Source organism: Lathyrus oleraceus, chromosome 6 (assembly GCF_024323335.1).
Source record: "Lathyrus oleraceus cultivar Zhongwan6 chromosome 6, CAAS_Psat_ZW6_1.0, whole genome shotgun sequence".
NCBI lineage: Eukaryota > Viridiplantae > Streptophyta > Magnoliopsida > Fabales > Fabaceae > Lathyrus > Lathyrus oleraceus.
Genome location: NC_066584.1, coordinates 29,559,054 through 29,572,942, shown reverse-complemented (window position 1 = coordinate 29,572,942; position 13,889 = coordinate 29,559,054). Strand labels below are relative to the sequence as shown.

Genomic DNA, 13,889 nt, shown 5'->3' with positions numbered 1-13,889 from the left:
ACTTGACTTATTTCCTTAGGCAACAAATAAGAATATGGAGTGTATTATGGTGAGACCTTCGCATTTGTATCTAAAATGACTACAATTAGAATTATCCTTTCTATTGCAGCTTCTAGAGGATGGTCCCTTCATCAAATGGATGTGAAGAATTCCTTCCTTTATAATGACTTATTTTATATATATATATATGACTCCTCCTCCAGGCATGTTCTTCTCTTCTGCTGGTGTGTGCAAACTAAATCGTTCCTTATATGGTTTGCAACAAGCTCCTAAGGCATGGTTTGAGAAATTTTGATAAACTCTTGTTGGACTCTCTTTTACCCATAGTCATTATGACACTTCTTTATTTATTCATCACACGGATGTTGGCATTGGTCTTCTTCTTATTTATGTTGATAACATAGTCATTACAGGATATGATCAAGCATTTATTTAGAGACTTAAAGAGCAACTCCAAGTTGCCTTTCATATGAAAGATCTAGATTGTCTTCATTACTTCTTGGGCTTGGAGGTTCACTCTAACTCCAAGGGGATTTTTGTAAATCAACACAAATATATTAAAGATTTAATATTTATGGTTTGCCTTCTCTCTACTACCCTAGTGGATACTCCTCTTGAAGTAAATGTTAAATACCACTATGACGAAGGTGATATTTTTCTTGATCCTTTAAAGTATCACCAATTGGTGGGTAGTCTTAACTATTTGGTTATTACATATATAGATATTTTGTTTGTGGTACAACAAGTTAGTCAATTCATGTACACCCCTCGCCACCTTCATTTGACCGATGTTCGTCGTACCATCCGTTACTTGAAAGGTACCTCTAATTGAGGCTTATTTTTCCCTTCAAATTTATATCTTACTTTATTGGCCTATAGTGATCTAGATTAGGCGTGTTTTCCAAACACTAGGAGGTATATTTCTGGTTGGTGCATGTTTCTTGGTTCTACTTTGATTTCTTGGAAGAGTAAAAAGCAAGCTCGAGTCTCCAAGTCATCCACTGAGTCAAAATATTGAGACGTGTCTATAACTTGCTTTGAAATAATTTGGCTTCGTGGTTTGTTGGTTGAACTTTGAATTCCTTAGGGCACTCTGATACCTTATTAAGTTGATAACACTAGTGTCATTCAACTTACTACTAATCCGGTTTTTCATGAGCACATTAAGCATATTAAGGTAGATTGCCACTTCATTCGTGAGGATCTCGCTGATCATGTTATATCTCTTCCTCATGTCAACTCACAACTTTAAGTTGTAAATATCTTTATGAAAGTTGTTCCTCGTCCTCGCCACCAATTTCTACTGCACAAATTGATACTTCTTGATCAACCGCATCAATTTGAGGAGGGGTTTTATTTAATTATACTATTTCCTTTAGTGTGATGCTTAGAATTAGCCTAACGAGGATTGTATATATCTTTAATTCCTATTTAAACTGTATAAATTAGAAATTAAGTGAAATTAGTTAAGGTAAAAATAATCGGGAGTTGAGAGAGAAATAATATCGCTTTGCCTTCTCTCTAAGCCACCACCTTACATCTTCTCTTTCCTTCTATCCAAATAGTATATCTGACGATGTAGCTACCCGTTCTGGTGGCGCAATGCCTCTTCTCATGTCGTTTCACTGTTAACATTCGTTGATTTTTTTGAGTTATTGGTGCGTGTCGGTGGTTATATTACTTTCAAATATGCTCTTTTTGAAGCTCTCATACAAAGATCTTTGAGAAATTTAAACGAATAACGAGTATTCCGCGATGGAGGTAACTCATTTTCTATTTTTCTAGTTTTTCGGGTGAGTTATCTAGCATTGTCCTCCTTTCTGGTTGCTATTTCTAGTTTGCCAATGTTTGGTTGCGATGACTTTTTTGATGGCTGGTTCGGCATCTCTTTGATGTTTTGTTACAAATGTTGGGTCTTTTATTGGTGCTTTTGATTGGAATTTGATTGTTGATCTCACACTAATTTTTTACGGTGTTGGTGTTGGATTCTTGACATTGACCACTGGTGCTTTTCAGATCTACTGAGATCTGCAGTTTTCAAGGTGTTTGAGTCTTCAACACCGCACCATTGGTTTGTGGTAGTTAAAACCTTGTTGTTGCAATGTTTTGTTGTTGTTCGATTGAATGTCTTGAATTTTCTCGTTTTGGCCTGGGTTTATTAGGCTTGAAAGGGTCGTTAAGCTTATTGTGGTTTATCAGAGGTTGTTGGTACGTGTATTTTTCCATGTTGGCGGTCGGTACATTTATCATTCTTAAAGAGATGAATTTGATTATTCAAGTTCGTCTTTGGTTTCTTTTAGAATGCTTGCAGAGTTTTACACACATTTATTTTGCAATTTGGTTTCGGATTCCATGTCGCGTTCATTGGATTGTGTTAGAGTGTACTTTTTTGCTTCACATTGGGTTTATACAGAATTTATGTCTAGTTAGTCTTTTTATATCACTTTTGTTTCTTATATTTGTAATACTCATTTAGGGTTGATATGTGGTTGTTGGGTCAGGTTTATGTCCCCATTTTATTTGTGATTTCTTTTTATTTATGATATTTTTTGCTAAAAAAGGTGATATTAGTCATTAATAGCTTTAATGATGATTGTATTATATAGGCAAAATACCTTTTTTTTATCCTTTAACTTTATCTCGGGATCCATTTTGGTCCCTCAAAGTGTCAAGTTGATCCTTTAATTGTTCAAATAGTGTCACATCAGTCCTTTCGTCCATTTGGATGAAACAATGTTTGTATATGTATATGTGGCAAGTGATATGGATTTGATATTTCAGCTTCTTCGTTCCATGAGTTAGGTTTCGTTTTGTTCCTCCCTCTCTTGCAAGGTTTTTCCCCAAATCGATTTAGGGTTCCTCGTTTGGCAGAGGTCTACACTGAAATTGGTCGTGGAAATTGAAGTAACCATCAACAATGAATTATGTGCGTTGTTCAAATGAATCTAAGCATAATACATCTGGAAGTTTTGATTTCAACGTATACAGATGCTCCAATATCTAATGGAAACCCTCATGTCGCTGTGGGGACATGGTTGTTCTTCGCAGAGCCTCAACAATTATGAACTTTGGGAAACAATTCTATAGATGTCGACATTTTAAGGTAAGAACGAATTTGAAAATTTTCTTATCTATTAGTTATTTTGATATAGACCATTTGCCAATTACAAAGGGTTTAACGCAAGTTGGTTGCATATTTTTTTATTGGTTCTATGAGGATGTGGTAGATGAGAAAGACCAATTTATGAAGAAGAAAAAGAGTAGGTTGGAGAAGATATCAAACGAACTTGATGCAGCAAAAATAGAGGTAGAAAATCTTAGGGGTACAAACGAGGAGATGAAGCAACAGTTGAGGGAACTACAAATTCAAATGAAGAAGATGGTGAAATGAGAAAAAATTTGGAATAACATATTTTGTATTGTTTTATGTGTGTTGGTATTTAGAATGTCGTAACAAGTGTATGAGATTGAATTAGTTTGAATTTGTTTAAATCAGTTTGAATGGCATAATGTTTGTATCAATTAATGTTACCAGGTTATATCAGTTATTGTAAGAACATAATTTATTAATGTTATCAATTGACATCAGTTAATGTGTGTATCATTTAGTCTATATCAGTTAATTATGTAGCAATCAATCTGTGTTGCTTTATGAATTGTGTATCAGTTAATGTGTATCAGTCAATTATATATCAGTTGAGATATCAATTGTGGTTTAAACCAAAACAGATAAAACAAGGCACATTTGATATATACCAAAACACATTACATTTATATCAATTGTGATATATACCATTAATATTTTGCATTACATAGGTTCAAAAGGCACTTAATAGGTTCAAAAGACTCTGCATAGGTTCAAAACACATTATATTTCCAAAACAAACTGCATAAGCATACATGTTCAAACTTAAACTAACATATAACTTAAATTAAGTTCAACAGACAACATGAAAGACAATTCTAAGTTAAACTAAATTTTCTTCTCTGGTGTGGTTTTCTTCCATGTATTTTGATTTTCTATAATAGTCAAGGATATAGTCATCAACCTTATGGTTTCTACTCTTCATAGCTGATAGTGCATGAACACAAGGTAGGCTTGTTAGTTCCCATCTTCTGCATGAACATATGTGTTCCTTTAAATTGACTGCAAATTTATCTGTTGTATTTTCAAGGTGCCTCACTTCAAATATATGCTCATCTGACATCCTAAAATAGAAAAAGTTTGGTCAACATATGCTTATCTGCTCATATGAAACTTGTATGAAACCTACATGATAAAACTTGTATAAAAGTGTATATGACTTGACAAGCTACAAGTTTGTGTATGTGCTTGTTTTTTCAATTTTCCTTCTAATATTAGGTAACACATCAACATCTACATATTTTGAAACCTCATCCTATTGGTAGCCCATCTTTCCACCATGTAGGTCTTAATTTCTTCCACCAAGGTTATCAATGGCTTAGCCCTAGACTCCAAAATGGCAATATTAAAAGCTTCAGATATGTTTTTGAGAACAACATCACACTTTTTATGTGTCTTAAAGTATGATCTACTCCAAAATCTTGATGGGATGCTCATCATGTGTTTGTATGCATCTTCATTGACATCCTCCATTCATTTCATTTCTTTTTCCCATGCTTATGCCTTTTCATTTATATCCTTAATCTTCAACCTAGGATTGTTTTTCAAGGAAATTTTAATCCTTTTGCTCAACCGTTTAGTGCTCATCATCTTCACATTATACTCTTTACTGTAACTATGAATGTCAACTACCTTCCTTAGTTTCCAAGAATCCTCATTAGGAAACCTAGCACAATAAGCTTCTTACTCACATCCATCTTTACTCCTAACCCTCACCCTTATCTTGTCATTTTTATTTAACTTCAATTTTCTGCTAGATTGGACTGCATGTGAGGTAATTGCTTCCTTAAAATCACCTTTGGTACTAAAATACATTCTCACCTCTCATTTGTAATTGGACATGTCTTTTTGTAACTTGAATATTTGGTACTTCTTTCTCATAACTCCACTACTATCATCACCATCACACTCACATTCTAGATCTTCACTTTTATTATCACTCCCTTTAAATTTTTCCTTTTTTTTCGCATTTTTCTTTATCTTTTTTTGTGTTCCCCTCCTGATCATCTTCAGTTAAATAGTCAATTAGATTAGCCATTTCATCTTCCTCAACCAATTCATCATCATACTCATCAAATTCATCTTCAAAAGCTACCTTCATTGCACTATCATAATTGAATCTCTCGTCCTAAATGTCATCAGAACTAACATCAACATGCACCTCACCACCCCATGCACATTATCATGATTTTCCTTAGTTTCCTTCAACTCCCCATTAACTACTTCTTCATAAATTGCATCAAACACCTATTTACTCTCATCTACAATATCATCGTGATCTACTTCTATCTCATCAAGAGGACCGTCATAATACTCAAGTTGAGACAATGTGTGTTGAATATATATATCAACACTAAGATGCACCCTATAGAGATCAGCAATCTCTAATGCATTTTTGTCATCAACCAACACATTCGTCCCAAATATGGGATCCCTATAATATATTTTCTCTATGGCCCTATAACCTAACTCCTTAAAACAGCCTAACAACTCAAAATAACTCCACTATCAACCTTTATATTGAAATCAACAACTTCTCCTCCATACACACTAAATTGCTCATCAACGAATTCACCACTGTGATGGATTTTTAGATGTTAATGTTCATCCATTTCAAACTATGTCATAAAATAGAAGCGCAGAAAAAGATGGATTTCAGAAAGATTCCATAAACCCTAAAACTATAACATTTAAAATTTGCAGAAAAACCACTTTAAACATACCTCTAGTCAACAATGGTGTCTTCGATTTCACCTTCAACGAACATTTTTGCCTCATATCACAACGGATGCACCTTCAAGGATCGTCAATGGCTCTACTAGGGTTGACTGCATGCATTATGAATGCCTCAAATCGTTTCACTTTCTTTTTTAAGGTTGTGCACTTAAACTCCACATGGGCAATACATTTCACATCAGCTACACGTGTGCGTCAGTTGTACAATTATATTGACTTTGACTAACGGGACAAATAGAAATCATGAACGTGAAACTATTTGAACAATTAAAATATCAACTTGACATTTTTTAAAATTGAGGAACTAAATTAGACTCGATGTAAAATTAAACGATAAAAAGGTAAAGTTAAGTAAATTTGTCTTTTTTTAATATATTTTACAATTAATGAATATAGTTCATATATAAAAATAAATAAATTTACTTATAATGACTAGTAGATTTAGCTTGGGCTATTGAATGTCATTGCTCAAATTATTTTTTGATTACGAGCGGTAATGACCTTTCTTTCTGGTATACACCTAAATGTATCATAACTTTTCTTACAAACTTCAATAATCACTTATTTAGTTATTTATGTAATAATATACACCTAAACAAATTACAAATCTAAACTTTCACTGCATCAAATCACAATATCTACCTGAATAGAATCATGACTAAAAATATTACATGGGTTCTTCATTCATGTGTAGCTTTAGATTTGTCCTAAAGATGGATCAAGGCTCTAGAAGAGAAGCAATGCAGTGATATCATCTTTTTTGGAAGTTGAATGATTTGATACCAAAGGTGAAAATGAGTGCAAACAACACTGTGAAACTAGCCACAACAATTGCAACCATTTTTATATAGTCATGTTCATAACCAAAGTAAATCCTTATAAATTCTTCAACCCTTTGACCATTCTCAAGTGTGTCCATATTGTCTCCATATTGAGATGCCACCAATCCATATAAGGTCCATGCAACCGGACACATCCAATAGTACCATTTCCACCATATCGGTATTCTCTGTCATTGTTATCGAGTTTCAAAGTTAGGCCGTGTTTCGATAAACAACTTAATTAAACGTATGAAAATAAGATGAAAACAACTCACGGATAAGGGAATGATGAAGCCTGAGAAAAGGCACCATATTGCATAGAATGAAGTGGACAATATGCCAGCAACATGTGGATTTGGAGTTATGGCCATTGTCATCATACCATAGAAGGTATAGTATAAGAAACTAAAGTAAGTGAAGAAGAGATTCCACAAAACTTTTGATGTTGTCCACTCAAATCCCATCATGGCGTAAACTATGATCCCATATACAAGAGCCTGAACCAAAATGTGGGGAAGTTCTATAATAACCTGCAATTCGAATGTTCGGTTTAGTGAACTAGACGATCGAATTTAGCCGAACAGATTATTTAAACTATGAATGACGTAATAATACCTGCGCAAGAGCATATGGCAAAGCCGAATACATTCCTGCCGCTCTTTCTCGATAGAAAACTGTTCTCTCAATCGCTACTATTGGTTGCACCGAGGCACCATTTACAACCCCTATGAAGGTGACAGCAGCATACATTGATCCTATTGCATTGAATAGATCTTGCTCCTTTTTCCTGTGATTTTCAATGATAAAACACTAAGAATTCGTTTAGAATTTCATTTTTCATGAAGAAGCTATTTTGAGATCAATGCACCTTTTCAAGCCAACATTCCAAAAAATTAGGCCAAACAATAAAGCTGTCATGATAGTAAATAACAGTCTAACAGCCGTATACGATGTGTTCCGCCAGTATGATAAATGTTGTTTCCATAGACAAGCTATACATTGTGCCATAAAAGTTTGTGAATATTGCGCATCAAAGTGTAGATCTTTTGAATCTTGAGAAGGAGCACTAAGCTGCTGAATCAACTGTTTATTTCTCCTGAAAAAATGGGATGTACTAGTATCAAAATCATAAAGAATACAGGTGCGAAAAACGCGAGTTTTTACTAGAGTCTAACCTGTTTAGTTCTGAGTTATTGTACACATCAGTGAAATTGACCTTAAGATTTGTTTCTGATCCTGCTGATGTAACTTCCAACATCCATGTTGCAGGATTATAACCATCTTTGATCTTAGGAACTCCTTGAATAGCCTATAGTATTCATACACTAAGTGAATATGCTTATGCTACATAAGCTACATTATAATATTCTCGACATTGTTTACATTAGACTCACCTCAAAGTACTCGATTAAATCGAAACATTGGTCGCCTATTGGACCAGCATATATCTGCTCACCTCCCAATTTCAGAAGTAGAAGCTGAAAATTTTGATATTGAAACACTTAATTCAGAAGTAGAAGTAGAAGCTGAAGCTGAAAATTTTGATATTAAAACAAAATGGTGGTTGAGGATTCTTACCTCATCAAAGGCGTCAAAAATGTCGATACTTGGCTGATGGATCGTGCAAACCACGGTACGTCCTGTGTCCACGGTGTTCCTTACTGTTCTCATTACTATAGCAGCTGCTCTAGCATCAAGGCCAGAGGTTGGCTCATCCATGAATATTATCGACGGATTCGCTACAAGTTCAACCGCAATTGTAAGTCTCTTACGCTGTTCGGTTGAAAGTCCGTTCTCGCCAGGAAATCCAACAAGTGCTTCTCTTAATGAGTTAAGTTCTACTAGCTCCATAACTTCTTCAATAAACATCTGCATTTTCGTGAAATCGGTTCGAAGTTGATAAACTATTACACCTCGACTCATCTAATTTGAAAAGAAAATAGATTATACCTTTCTAGTTGCATGATCAACTTCAGGCGATAAACGAAGCCATGCAGAATACAGCAAAGATTCATAAACTGTAACATTGGGTGAATGGATATCGAATTGTTCGCAATATCCCGATATGCGAGCGAATGTCTTTTGGTTCTTTGGATAGCCAGAGATTGTGATGCTTCCTTCAATATATCCACTTGTTTTTCTTCCTGCTAAAACATCCATTAGAGTAGTCTTTCCCGCACCGCTTACGCCCATTAAAGCTGTTAGTACTCCAGGCCTAAATGCACCACTGATCCCCTTCAAAAGCTCGAGACGGTCCTCGCAAACTCCTTGATTTTTCATTTCCTATATAGTCAAGATAATAGACTCAAAAAGCTTCTCACTATGATCTCGCAGCGATAAATATTAGTAACCGAATAAGGTACCTGTGGCATGTCAACAGAATATCTGATATCATCAAAAGTGAGGGATAGAGGCTCAAAAGGAAGAACCATTCCTTTTCCTCCTCCACTGCTAGCTTTGTTTTCGCCAACTGCTTCGTCCATCTTTGTATCGGATTTATCATCAAAATCAGCTGATGAAGCATTTCTCTCTTGCAATTTCTCATGGGACAATCCTGCTTGATCCTTTCTGAATGCTGCAAAGGCAGCATAAACGATACAGAATTAAATCGTTGCGAAAGAAGTTCAAGTAAATTTCACAGCTCGAAATGAGAGACGAGTATGTACTTACGACTGAGATAGTGCAAAGCCAAGGCAAAGAGAAAGTTAAATAGAAAAACATAACCAACCAAAGCTCCAATTCCAATCCAATACCAATAAGCTTGTGGGAAAAATCCGCGAGATTTTAGTATCAATACTCCTAATGTTTCGTTCGAATTAGGAAGAACCTGCAACATTCAAGGAAATTCATCTTACATAAAAATCCCATTGAATCACCTATCATATGAGTTCTGAACCATTTGATTCATTACCTTTCTCCAACTATGTCCAAGAAATTCATTCACAGCTATAGCATTCTGTCCATACATCAATGGCGACGACCAATAGCCCCAAAGAAACCAATTGTGCACATCCTCTAATACAAAAAAACAATGTTATCACCCGAAATTTTCATTACATTAGCCGAGTTCGGAGTTACATTACAATTTTCTTACCTCTTGAAATAACAAACCCTCCTAAAACAGTAACTGCAAGTAGTGAAAATGTTCCGAATGTGTTTCCCACTACAATATCTCTTCCTAATGCTGCCATAAACCGAAACAGCGCAGATGCCATCTGGTTAATGCATAGGATTACCAAGTACTGCTTAAAAAACCTGTCAAACAGAATTCACATTAGGCTCGAAAAATGAGTGATTAATAGCTTATTAGCTTAAGAAAATTTGGTTTAGTTTCTTCTTGCCTTCCAATATTTGGATCATAGCCAATGGCATAGTAAGATATGCATTCCCAAATGGCAACTTCTATGAGAGTTATTGGTATTTTGAGGATCCATGGTGGAAGAGAATAAGCCCAAGAAGGATAGAAAAGAAGATCTCTTTGCTTGTAAAAGATAGGAAGCTTCATGATTGTCATATTTAGCTCTGATATTCCATTAAACATTGCTACTGTCACTGTGAAGAATAGTGCTCCCATGTAAGTTTCTGCGTCCTCAACGGTAGAGTGCTTCATCTTGATTCGTAGAAATAACGTCGTCGTTAAGGTAGCTAAATAAGTAAGCTGAGAAATACGAAAAAACTCGCTTAACAATTTTATGATTCGAAATTGGATGATATAAATGGTATTAGTGTTTGAATGTTACTCAGTACTTGGGTGGCTTTGAATATGTAGACAAACGAATTTCGCTTCATAAGCAAAAATTCTCTGCTAGCACAAGCCTTTAGAAGCTCCTTCTTGTTGATACCATATTTCTTTGTGATCAAGACATTTGAATGAAACTTCGACTTGTCAAATGGATCGGCCAGATCTTCTCCAAGTTTTTGACCGATGTGAAATGATTCGAAGGCTCGGGCAAAATCCTTGACAGTGACAAAGTTATAAGGTTCATCTTTACGCGCCCAATATTGCCATTGGTCTTTTCTTGAAGTTACCTATTGCATAACATTAGAACAAAATTAACTAAACATAAACAAATAAAAAATCAGAAACATTGTTTTTGAAAGGAGGACTTATAGTGAATGAAAATCATACTTCTTGTAAGAAATCAGCGACGCCTTTTCTTTCAGGACATTTGAAACCGATTGATTCAAAAAACTCGAGTACATTTTCTCTCGGTCCTTGATAAACAATTTGTCCATCTGTGAGAAGTACGATATCGTCGAATAGCTCATAAGTTTCTGGTGCTGGCTGTAGAAGAGAAACAAGCGCCGTTCCGTTTAGAATATGAATGGTTTGCTTGATTGAGCTGATTATTTGAAAAGTTGTTGAACTGTCCAAACCATTTGATATCTCATCCATGAACAACACCTTTATAGGTCCAACCAGCATCTCACCTTTCACCAAACATTATGATTCAATCAACTTCGCTATAATTTTCAACTTAACTCGTTAAGTTTATTTGTCGTGTTTTTTCTTGTTAAATAGAATTTACCCGTAGTGAGTCGCTTTTTCTCGCCTCCTGATATACCTCTTATCATTTGATCTCCCACCATTATGTCGGCACAAACTTCGAGTCCTAAAATCTACAACATTTCACAAAGGAGAAAAATAAAAACCTTTTCTTGTTTCGCAAGTTAACTATATTTGGTGAATCTCGACTATTACCTTAAGAACGTAATCAATGACGACGCTATTCTGGTGCCCTTCTATTGCTGCTTCCTGCATAATGCAACATGTTCACGAGTCTTTCAAACATAACGTTTCAAAACATAGTTTCAAACTCGGATAATTCTCACCTTCATATAGGCATCAATATCAGAATCTGGTTCGATCTCCGATTCCTTCTCTCTTCTCAGTAGTTCGGTCAACATTTCTGCGTAGTAGTGATGAAATTCAAAACTCATATTAAGAGTATTTTAGAACATTTGGACTTACTCAAAAGTTTTTTTTTCTTTTCTCTTTCGTTACCGTAATTGTGTCCAACCCCTTGACACCTTGCTGAGAAAGCTAGTGTTTCTCTAACAGTCATTTCGCCGATGTGATTATCATATTGACTTACATAAGCCGATATTCTTTGCGGAACAAACTCTTCTAGTCCTTTTCCATTGTATGTTATTCTTCCAGATTGCTAAAGTTTCATCACCAATCAAATTAGTTATTATCTTGAAAATGGATTCCCCGCATAAATGCACGAAACAATTTCCAATCTCCACCGTAATCTAAACTAGTTTCCTTACCTTCAAATCTTTTCCAAGTCTTCCAGCCAATGCCAGCAGCAAAGTGGTCTTTCCAGAACCAGGTGGCCCTAAAAGCAGTGCCATCCTGCAAAAACCTCAGAATCTAAACAAGTAAATATGAATACTTATCGTAATATCGAAAAATGAAAAATTGTTTCTAATTCACCTTCTAGGTTTTATGATTCCACTAACATTCTGAAGAATATGTAACTGTTTTTTTGGACTTGGAATTATATGAAGATTGTTTAAGCACCCCTTAACCGAAAAAAAGCAGGCATAGAATGAAAAATCAGATACAAATAACAGTAATTCATTGAAAAATGAAGAAACATTCTTAGCAATATTGTTGAATTACCTCTAGCACATTCACAAAGAAGTTAAGTAATGTAGGTAATGCTCTACTTCCAATATAAACTTGTGCTTCCACATTTATATCCTCAAATCTAACTTCAATTGTTGGAAGTTCAAGTCCAACTCTGTCCAAAAACAAGATATTTCAATCAAATCTTCAAACTCAATACTTCAGGACAGATAGGGCCGTTTTAAATTTTCTGAGACCTCTGTATATTAGGCACGATTTAACTGTGACAAAACAAACAGAGACCCTATCTTTTTCACAATTTAACCGTTATAAAAGTTTCCTTTTTCACGTATACAAAAAGTTTAGGTGAATTAGTCTTCGAAAATTTACCAGAAGTACATGTTTCACGCTTACAAGAACTAATCATCAAAACGGAATCAAATAAAGTCATTTTATATTTTATACCTGTCCATTCTTTCCTTGAGTTTCAACAAGAACTTTTCATTATCTTCTTCAGCAATCTTCACAAGTCTCTCTAACAAAGCTCTTTTTTCTGTCACCTCAAGTTTCATGGTGCTTTCAACATCTTTTCCTTCTTCTTTGGACTCTTCATTTCTCATAAAACATGCACTTGAAAGGATTCTATCTATTGCAACACACTTTAGAGCTTCTTCATCATCATCATCTTCACGTTTGGATTTTGAGAAAACATTCATGCAATGGTTCCTCCATGTTTTAGTGTCATTGCTCTCCATTTATCTCATATATTAAAACTATATACTATTATTTCATACTAGTGGTTTATTTATAGAGGGGGGTTAATTAGAGTTAAATAGATAAAGACAAAGTGAGATTAAAGACAAAGAATAGAATTTATGTTTGTACTAATTGTATTGTAGATGCACACTAAAAACTAACGTAAGTGTGTGAATTTATGGTTTACGAAAACTTAGGTAAAAACGATTGTTGTCAATTTACATTTGTAAATACATAATCTTCCAATGAAAAACGCCAAATTTTAAAGTGATGAAACTTGTTTACTCATCACAAAATGAAAATGATCTAGTATCATTTTTTCTAATAATACGTGTATCACTAATCTTGATTATAGTATTAAAAAAAATTATATAATATTTGCCATTTGAACATTGACATTTGGCAAATCGAATACATCATTAGATGTAGAAACCTCTGGAGTCAAACAATGACATTTTGTCGTATATTGTTGGATGCTTACACTCAGTTTCGATCATACCTATGATATGATACTAAATTTAAAATTTGATTAAAAAATTAAATGCCAATTTCTTCGTGAACATATGGATTGATTTCTATCTTAGGTCAGACTGATCTATCATTGCGTCATTATGCTATATTTATGTTTATTATTTTTATCATTTTCATATTTTTAATAAAAGAAATAGTGACGTGTGATGTTTTAAAAATATTCATAATTATTAATTTAGTGTTTTGCTTTGGTGGTTATATATTGATCCCTAAGAATGGTTTGCGTTACAAAAAAAAATTATTGTCGTTAAAAATTAAAAAAAAAAACATTAACTTTGCTACGTGGTATGATAGAATGACAAGTTGAGTCAATATATATTAAAAA

General features: G+C 34.4%; 1 protein-coding gene across 1 annotated transcript; it reads right to left on the bottom strand.

Annotated features, from left to right (window-relative positions):
• Window positions 1-6,434: 6,434 nt before the first annotated feature.
• On the bottom strand, window positions 6,435-13,032 carry LOC127091656 (pleiotropic drug resistance protein 1). Its single transcript, XM_051030342.1, has 23 exons — window positions 12,743-13,032; window positions 12,332-12,452; window positions 12,143-12,231; window positions 11,977-12,061; window positions 11,708-11,867; window positions 11,536-11,612; window positions 11,405-11,458; window positions 11,232-11,322; window positions 10,832-11,133; window positions 10,450-10,731; window positions 10,044-10,360; window positions 9,797-9,957; window positions 9,614-9,717; window positions 9,373-9,529; window positions 9,066-9,277; window positions 8,653-8,985; window positions 8,281-8,571; window positions 8,097-8,180; window positions 7,878-8,011; window positions 7,571-7,798; window positions 7,318-7,489; window positions 6,978-7,232; window positions 6,435-6,890 (listed from the first exon to the last, which is right to left on the bottom strand). The coding sequence occupies exons 1-23, from the start codon at window positions 13,030-13,032 to the stop codon at window positions 6,633-6,635; spliced, it is 4,257 nt and encodes a 1,418-aa protein (XP_050886299.1). The 3' UTR covers window positions 6,435-6,632.
• Between the last annotated feature and the right edge of the window lie 857 nt (window positions 13,033-13,889).